The following is a 9018-nucleotide window of genomic DNA, read 5'->3' as shown; positions in this document are numbered from 1 at the left end:
TTTTCAAATCTAAAGCACACACTTTACCGAATGAAATACAAAGCTAAGTAACATATACCTGAAAACAAACTAAAGGTCAAAACTTACATTGAAATCCAGGGAAAGATTCCCATTATTTCAGTGAGTTTTGGATCAGGACCTATATGAACAATTCTCCGTGTAGGGTAGCTTTTCTGAAAACAGAATCTGGTACTGAATTATGAAATCACTATTTTTTTTAATTTCCCATTCAGAAAGTAAAATACAGAGGTAGACCATGCTTGATTTCCTTCTCACTAACCAACTACCTTAGGGCCCAAATCTGCTCCATTGACTTTAATGGTGCAGGATCAGAATGTCAGGAAAATTCTAACTGGCTGATAGAGGTAGTCAGTTTCTCTCCTGAATAACATTGTATTGTGGTGTGTGAATTGGAATTTTGTCAGGTCTTATGAGAGTTGGTTCTTCTCAGTAGTTGAATAGGAGTTGCAAGAAATGGCATTAGAGAGTGAACAGAAGTATCTCTTACCTCTAGGTGAGTACTGACAGTATCTGCATGCTGTTAGAAGGCACTGTGCTGCAGATGTTTGTTTACAACTAAGACCTAAAACAATGATGTAACCGCTGTGATCATTAAAGAGCATATGGAACTTTTTGCTAATCCTTGGTCAATTCTAAATCTGTAATTATATGCTGCTGAACTGAATTTTCCTGTCATTTCAGTGGGACATCTGTGGTTCCTTTTCATGTTGGCGATCACTTCTTAAGATTGTGAACCTTTCGTAGACATTCCCCTCTCTATTCTGATACAAAACTGGTGCTTAATTACATGAAAAAGTATTTTACATCGGTTTTAAGAAGATAATACTGTACCCAGTACACTAAGGTGAGTCACTTAATAACATTTCCCTTCCTCTTGCCCACTTTGTATCTACAGTTCTTCCTCTTTCCATGCTACACCTTCCAATTTTAGTGTTACCTGCAAACAAATTGGAGTACAGTTGAAAGATCGGAAGCAGCCACTCAGGTGCAGAGAGGGCTTTTATTTTTAATTGACCAAAATGTCTCTGGAAACCCTAAAAGGTGACTTGGCGACCACCAAGCAAGAAGTGTCATTTTTTGAAGACTATCAGATGATCTACTACAGTAACAGAAACAGCTCTGCAGGGTCCGTAGAAGGGCTTTATGGAACATAATATTGTGTACCAGTGGTTCTTATTCTCATCTTCCCTTCATGGCTCATCTGCTGCGTAATGTTGCTGTGCTCTCCTAAGCAGAAACTGGGTGTTACTTTGGAGATGGCTGCATTTCACTGGTGGTGAAGTGATTGCTCTGCATATCATTTAAAGTTTGTAAAGCATTTTGATATATTTTGGGATAAAAAGCACTATATCAACGTAAGTTGTTAATAGGGCAGGGGATAGCCTTTGTTTAAATAGACAAAAAATAATATGGAGATAAACACACAATGTAAATGATTGTGGACATATTGGAGAGAGTCCAGCGGAGGGCAGCGAAAAGATCAGGGGGCTGGGGCACATAACTTACAAGGAGAGGCTGAGGGAACTGGGCTTGTTTAGTCTGCAGAAGAGAAGAGGGAGGGAGGATTTGATAGCAGTCTTCAACTACCTGAAGGGGAATTCCAAAGAGGATGGTACTTGGCTGTTATGAGTGGTGGCAGATGACAGAACAAGGAGCAATGGTCTCAAGTTGCAGTGGGGGAGGTTTAGGTTGGATATTAGGAAATACTGTTTCATTAGGAGGATGGTGAAGCACTGGAATGGGTTACCTAGGGAGGTGGTGGAATCTCCATCCTTAGAGGTTTTTAAGTCCCAGCTTGACAAAGCCCTGGCTGGGATTTAGTTGGTGTTGGTCCTGCTTTGAGCAGGGGGTTGGACTAGATGACCTCCTGAGGTCTCTTCCAACCCTAATCTTCTATGATTCTTCTATAATTTCAGATAGGTCTTTGGTGGTACCTGTGTTTCAGTGTGTGACTTGGGTCGTCCTGTGTTTAAAAAAATAATAAATTTTAAAAATTACTATCACATATTCTGCAGCAAAGTTCCAAAACGGAGAGCTGGCAATATGGAACCACAGAATTTTGCACAGTACAATTGTGCTGTCTATTTTTAGAACAGGAGGTTTTGTTGCCAGAACTATCTGACCTTTGCTTTGTGCTGTTCCGACCTGTTCGTGTCCTGAGATGACGGCTCTGACCATAAGAAGTGTCTTGATGATGTTATTCATTTATAAAATTCCCCTTTGTTAGCTCAAATTTAACTCGGGTCTCATGTTTCAAATTATCTTCTTGATTAACTGCTAAGTTTTGATGACTGCACAAGTAGAACAATCACATGAGTTTACATTGTCAGCTGGGACTTTCCCTGGCTGTTGGGAAGTTGCTAGGGGATACTCTTAAAGTTACAATTCACTTGATTAACTGTGAACCAGTTTGCATAAGAAATGCTTTTATATATTGTTTTGTACCAACAGAGCTCAGCTATTTACATTCAGAGCAAGCTACAAGTTAACTTCAATCTAGTTTTGCCCATTTTTGGTATGCTATTCAACTTGCATATATAGCAGCAAACTTTGCAAATATAGCAGCAAAAATTACGGTAACTTATCTGATGAGCACTAGTCCTTGTTTGCAATAGGAAGAAGCTGTTCCCAGTTCTCCACTGTAGCCAAGCTGTGCTTGGATATAGTGGAAAGGAGCAGCTGCAGAGAAGTGGTTGAGTTTCTCTGAACCTTGGCTGCCTACCCCCAGGATTCACTAGAGCAGGAGGGAGACTACGCCAACTTCTGCCACTGGCCTAAGGTTTGTGAAGATGCAGTAGAACTCTGCTTCACTATACCTATGTTCTGCCCCTTGAAGACCACTGACATACTGGCTCCATCCCCTTATGCCGGCCGAGTTTTCTGCCAGTTAATTTCCCCTGCACAAGGCCATTTTGGGCTACTTGCTCAGCAGAAAGTGCCCTTAATGGAGTGGGGAATCCAGTCCTCTCTTTGGGTCATCTTCTGCTTCATATTCCTCCTTAAAATTAACTTTATCCATAAAACCCCTCCTATGTTTATTTCCTCACCATGAAGCTCTCTATACCCTCCCCCTCCCAGTTTTGCTGTGCTGTGCTTCTTCTCATCCATGTTATATTGTAAGGCTTTGGGGGGAATTTATAATGTGCTCTTCTGTGTTCTGCAAATATCATAAAAACTGGTGGCACTATGTTTGCTTAATAATCAGCCTCATAATTTTACACAAGGACATATAACAGTTGCTGTTCTTCATTAGAGACCAGCTAATTGTTAGTTCTGAGCGTGCAGAAATTGTGTCTGGATTGGTGAGTGTCTGAGCTTCCTATCACCATATAACAACTGCCAGGATCCAAACTCTCAAATGACTTAAATGAGTGCACAACTGATATTAAATTGGCTGAGTAGGGATGGGTCTAACTTCCAGGACTTCAGGTTTAGGCCCTTGTGGAGAAGTTTTGTTTTGTTTTTTTTTTGACTGACAATTGTCACTTTGGTGGCTTCTAATTTTGCTGTTTTGATGATTGTATCCTGGGGACATTTTACATACCTAAATAATCTGTCCCAAAGGTCACCACAACTTTAAATAAATAATAATACTTAGGTTTTATAGAGCCTGTTTCATCTCCAAGTGCTTGGTAAACGATCTCCCCATTTTACCGAAAGCTATTTTGAAGCACAGAGCGGTGCAGTGACTTTCCTCCTCATCATGAGAGATGTGGGAATAGAAACCTCCTGATTCCTAGTCCAGAGTTCCATCCACTGGACAACATGCTTTCCTGTACAAATATATCCGACATCCTTGTGGGGAATTAATTCAACCAATCTTAAATCCCATAATACACTGCAATTTGCAGTATTGCCTCTAGAGGAGAGAAGCTTCTTAAGAAAAAGCATTCATGAAAACAGTGTGCATTTATCAGTACTTAAAGCAAACCAGACTCTTTTTAGCAGAAAATAAGTACTGTAATTATAAAATACATCCCACATATTTCATCCCAATTTTTTGCAGGTAGAGATTTCATATTAAAATTGATATTACATAGCTCCTTAAGAATGCCTTACTATTTCTAACCACTACTTTCTAAAAGCCATGTCTCCTTTTAATTTGTTCAGATTGATAAACCACATCTAGTTACACTGGCACAGGATCTAACCTTGCTTTGAGCACTATGACACTTTAACTGATAAAACATGTCATCTTGATGACACTATACTGGCAGTCAGGGAAATATCAAAAGGGTATAGTTTACTAAAACAACATTAAAATACACCTTTTAGTTAAAGTGTTTTAAATTTTATAAACTTTTGTAAGTGTTAAAGTTCTTTTTGCTTTTTTTTAACTGTTCTGTCTCTTTCAGAAATCCATATTTCCAAATGTCAGTACATAAATTGGACATCAAAATCTAGACCTGATGCAAGCCCCATCTAAGTCAGTGGTAAAACTCCCCATTGGGCCCTCTATACCAAAATAATTGGGCTGAGCAGCACCCACCAGAGCTCCTGTCAAGGTTCCTCCCCCACTCTGAACTCTAGGGTACAGATGTGGGGACCTGCATGAAAACCTACTAAGCTTACTTTTACCAGCTTAGGTTAAAACTTCCCCAAGGTACAAATTAATTTTATCCTTTGTCCTTGGAATAACCACTGCCACTACCAAACTCTAACTGGGTTTACTGGAAAAAAGTAGTTTGGACACGTCTTTCCCCCCAAAATCCTCCCAACCCTTTCACCCCACTTCCTGGGAAAGGTTTGGTAAAAATCCTCACCAATTTGCATAGGTGACCACAGACCCAAACCCTTAGATCTGAGAACAATGAAAAAGCATTCAGTTTTCTTACAAGAAGACTTTTAATAGAAATAGAAGTAAATAGGAGTAAAGGAATCACCCCTGTAAAATCAGGATGGTAGGTACCTTACAGGGTAATTAGATTCAAAACATAGAGAATCCTTCTAAGCAAAACCTTACGTGACAAAAAAGACACACAGACAGAAATAGTCATTCTATTCAGCACAATTCTTTTCTCAGCCATTTAAAGAAATCATAATCTAACGCATACCTAGCTAGATTACTTACTAAAAGTTCTAAGACTCCATTCCTGTTCTATCCCCGGCAAAAACAGCATACTGACAGACACAGACCCTTTGTTTTTCTCCCTCCTCCCAGCTTTTGAAAGTATCTTGTCTCCTCATTGGTCATTTTGGTCAGGTGCCAGCGAGGTTACCTTTAGCTTCTTAACCCTTTACAGGTGAGAGGATTTTTCCTCTGGCCAGGAATTGATTTTAAAGGGGTTTACCCTTCCCTTTACATTTATGACAGCTCCTATGGAGATTAGGAGAAGAATAATCTGTATGGATAGCAGAGCTATTTGTAAGACTACTGCTAAAATGAATATACATGCTCATTAGTTCTGCTTTGGTGGGGTAAATGTGCACCTACTTTTGTGATAAACAGTGTATTTCAAGGATTTGGCCTAGTGTCTGCCATTTGGGGAATAGAATCAATGACAGCTCACACCTCTGGGGAACAGGCTCTTAAGTATATAGGAGTACTTTTAAAACTTGTTAATGTAAGGGTAGATCATTCTATCAATTTTTCAAGCAGAACTCCAACTGAAGTTAATGGGGAGTTCTGTTGAAAAACAAACTGTATGGTTGGAGTCTATGATACCTTAAGTGACATTTCTCAAAAGAAAATATGCTGAAGTCGATTAATGCATTGTGAAGTAACTGCAGCCTTTTGTTATGTCAGAACTGTTCCTTTTGAGACAAAAGAGACAAAATAGTTAGAAATAAATTATTAGATTAGTATGTATTCATTCATCCATTATTCTTTTTGTGGCTGATATATTATAATACGCCAATCTATTTATACCTCATACAGTTATGTATTATCTAATTCTGGGATACAGTCTTATGAAAGATGTCATACAAAGTCAGAGCCTAACAATGCAACCCTAATTTATGCATGTAGTCCTTTAGGTTGATAGTATTGCAGTTTTCCTATTTTATAATTAAGTATTGAAATGATCTTTCGTGACAAAAATGATGTGTAGCTTGGGGTAGGAATATTTTATTACCTAACCAATAATCGTTTGACAAAGCCAATGTAGATCTCGGATATTCTTTCTCAAATTTGGATGAAGAGTAAATAGTCTCTATTTTACAAACTAACTGCTTATCTAAATGAGTTTCCATAGATCAGGTTCTTTTGAGGATGCTAATTTTAGACAGAACAATCTGGAATAATTTTCCATAATGGAGTCTCTTTTTCAGTATTAGTTTATGGGCTGTACAGTATCTTGGCAGTAGGAACAATAGCTGTCAAGTGTCCTATATAACATACTAGTTTCCTTTAGAGGGCACCATTGATTTCCTTGAAAACTCTTTAACCATTTGATCATGCTGTAAGGTTTACTATCCACATTTTGCCATTTTAAATGTATTTATTTTATGTTGTGTCAAAAAGCTTACAGTGCTTTGGGCTAATGTGCATTCTACATTGTATGCAGGTACTTCCCATACCTCTTACCCTGTATATGATTTCTTGGGGATTTGTTGCAATGACAATCTTTCCCATCACATGCTCCAAGGGCCAAACCTTCAGAAAAAGTGGACAGGTCACATCACTGGGCTGTGCACTCAGATAAAAGAGTTCAACAGGATTAGAAGGCTCAACTTCCACCTGTAGAAGTGTTGTGCACCTGGGCCCTCATTTCCACTACAAAATATGGGGGAATTACAGGTTCTTCCACGCTACCTGCTGGGCTAGTGACTCCGTACAGTGCACAGACACACTGGACAACCCCTATCACTTCCCGAACCTGTGCACTATGAATACAACTACGGGAGAGGGGTGGAAATAAGGGGATCTGTTCTCTTGCCATCTCTCTCCCCTCAACTCCTGCCCTTTTTTTTTTTTTAGTGTTGCACCACTGCTGATCACACTACTCCCCCATGCACAGAGGGCTGCCATGGAACTTGTGCAAAGTCCTTCTGCATGGATGTTCTCTGTCTGGGCCCAAATCGAATCGACTGGAAGGGACCTCGAGAGGTCATCTAATCCAGTTCCCTGCACTCATGGCAGGACTGAGTATTATCTAGACCATCCCTCACAGGTGTTTATTTAACCTGCTCTTAAAAATCTCCAATGATGGAGATTCGGCAACCTCCCTAGGCAATAGTGTTTCCCTCAGTGGCCTTGGGTTTGCCTCCAAATTAGATATGAGCAAAATGGTTAAGATGCATTAAAAAGCTTCCCTTATCCTGAGCCCTTGTTCAAAATTCACACTGAGCCTGAGCTCAACCATCTCTGAGATCTGAAAACACTGAATTTTTCTTTTCACTTCTACATGCTGCTGTATTTCCAAGTGCTGGACAGGCCCAGTGGAAATCTTGTGAGAGGTCTAGTCCTGCCTGCAAGATTAACATGCACCCAACACTTTGAATCTGAACTATCCCAACCTCTTGTTCCCCTGCACACCAAAATTAAGAACATTTAACGTCACTCTGTCTTTCTAAAAGAGCTGTTTTGGCAGGAGAATGGGCAAAGCAATATTGTTTTCAAAAGTGAGTAGAGCCTCTTTTTGAGTCCCTTACTCTATTTTTTTCATTTTTTAAATTTTATTCTTTTCATGTGGTGATGTAACTATTATATTACTGTAGCTATGCACAGTATTCTGTCTGTAAGAAACATGGACCAAGTTTTCAGAAGAGAGTGCACAAAATTGTGTGCCCTGCCCATTTATTAACCTAATTTGTCCATACAGTTATTGCGACTGATGGCTGATAAAATAATGCCCAAGAAAAAGTCCAGTTAGATGTCTGTCACTTACTTCACGTTCATCGTGGTTGCTCATGCATTTTCCTATGTGCAACTGCATAGACAAAGCCCTGATAATCTGGACTTATATTTTAAACACATATTTTACTGACTGTAACGTTGTCTTACTAGATCCAATACTCCATGCAGGGAGGGATAGTTCAGCACATCTGCGCCCCACACCCCACCTAGTAGAACCGCTTGTTTGTAATTAAAATGGCATGTTCTATTATTTTCTTTTGAAAAATCCATGCCACATAGAGTTAGGACAGGATGAGCAGGGACAGGCAAAGGGGATATGAGACAGGTAGGGAAGGAAGATAGAGATGGGCACAGCCTAGTGGAGGGCTAGGGGATAGGGATGCAGCATGAAGCAACCAAGAGGAAGCCCTGGGAGGGAGAAACCACAGCTAGAAGGGGAAGAGGCCTAGTGGAAGCTCCCAACTGGGAAGGTGGGAGAACACTGACTCCTACCAAACCAAACCATCAATTATCCCATGCCCCGCCCTTGCTTCCTCATGTCTGCTGGCAGAGGTTTTCACCACTCAAATTTATCTAACTAGATCTACAATTTGGCATGGGGGTATCAATAGGCTTTGATTCCATGAGTACAGCACAGGCTTTTCTCACACTGGTGTATGGTCTGGATGTTCCCTTTAGATCCCTGTCTCTAAAAGCTTACATTCTCAATAATGCAATGTATTAAGATACCAAATGGCATTTTTTCTAGAGCCTTGCATACAGAAAGTTAACTTGGCTTGATTTTAAAGTCTCAGTTAAAAAAGCCAAGTTTGAAGAAAATTGGTTTAATAGTATTTTAAGGTATAAATGTTTACATTTGTATTACCCTGAACCTCAAGAAGTTGCAAATTTGAGACAATCTCAGTGTTACCAAATCTCACAATGTTTGCAGTTTGTCTTAAAGCTTCAACCCCTCCAGTCATGGGATTACATAAAACTCTCTGCTTTAATTTTAAAAAGTAAGGTTTTAGGTACTCATGGAAGTAGAGAAAAGCTTGAAAATGTAAAATCTCTAAAGGCTCAAAACTAAGATGGCAAATAAAACCCCCCAAATATATATTTTTTGAATCCTCATGTGTTTTTAAAGCAATCTTGTGATTTTTGTGGGTCCTGTCTCGTGATTTTTGAATACCTGGGGTTGGCAGTAATGTGATTCTTAA

At 39.6% G+C, this 9018-nt stretch overlaps 1 protein-coding gene across 3 annotated transcripts in view; it reads left to right on the top strand.

The window, feature by feature from the left end:
• Positions 1-743: 743 nt before the first annotated feature.
• Positions 744-9018, top strand: part of LOC144930410 (uncharacterized) — a 45577-nt gene continuing 37302 nt past the window's right edge. For 2 of the 3 annotated variants that reach the window (XM_078852122.1, XM_078852121.1), the window contains exons 1-2: positions 744-865; positions 6941-7133. In XM_078852122.1, coding sequence (XP_078708248.1) covers positions 6990-7133 — 144 coding nt within the window. In that variant the 5' untranslated portion in view covers positions 744-865; positions 6941-6989. The remainder of the gene's footprint in view (positions 866-6940; positions 7134-9018) is intronic. The other variant, XM_078852123.1, reaches the window with a different exon arrangement.

The sequence above is a fragment of the Lepidochelys kempii genome, chromosome 3 (assembly GCF_965140285.1).
Source record: "Lepidochelys kempii isolate rLepKem1 chromosome 3, rLepKem1.hap1, whole genome shotgun sequence".
Classification (NCBI taxonomy): Eukaryota; Metazoa; Chordata; order Testudines; family Cheloniidae; genus Lepidochelys; species Lepidochelys kempii.
Note: the sequence above shows the minus strand (reverse complement) of the source record. Positions and strands in the feature narration are given on the sequence as shown.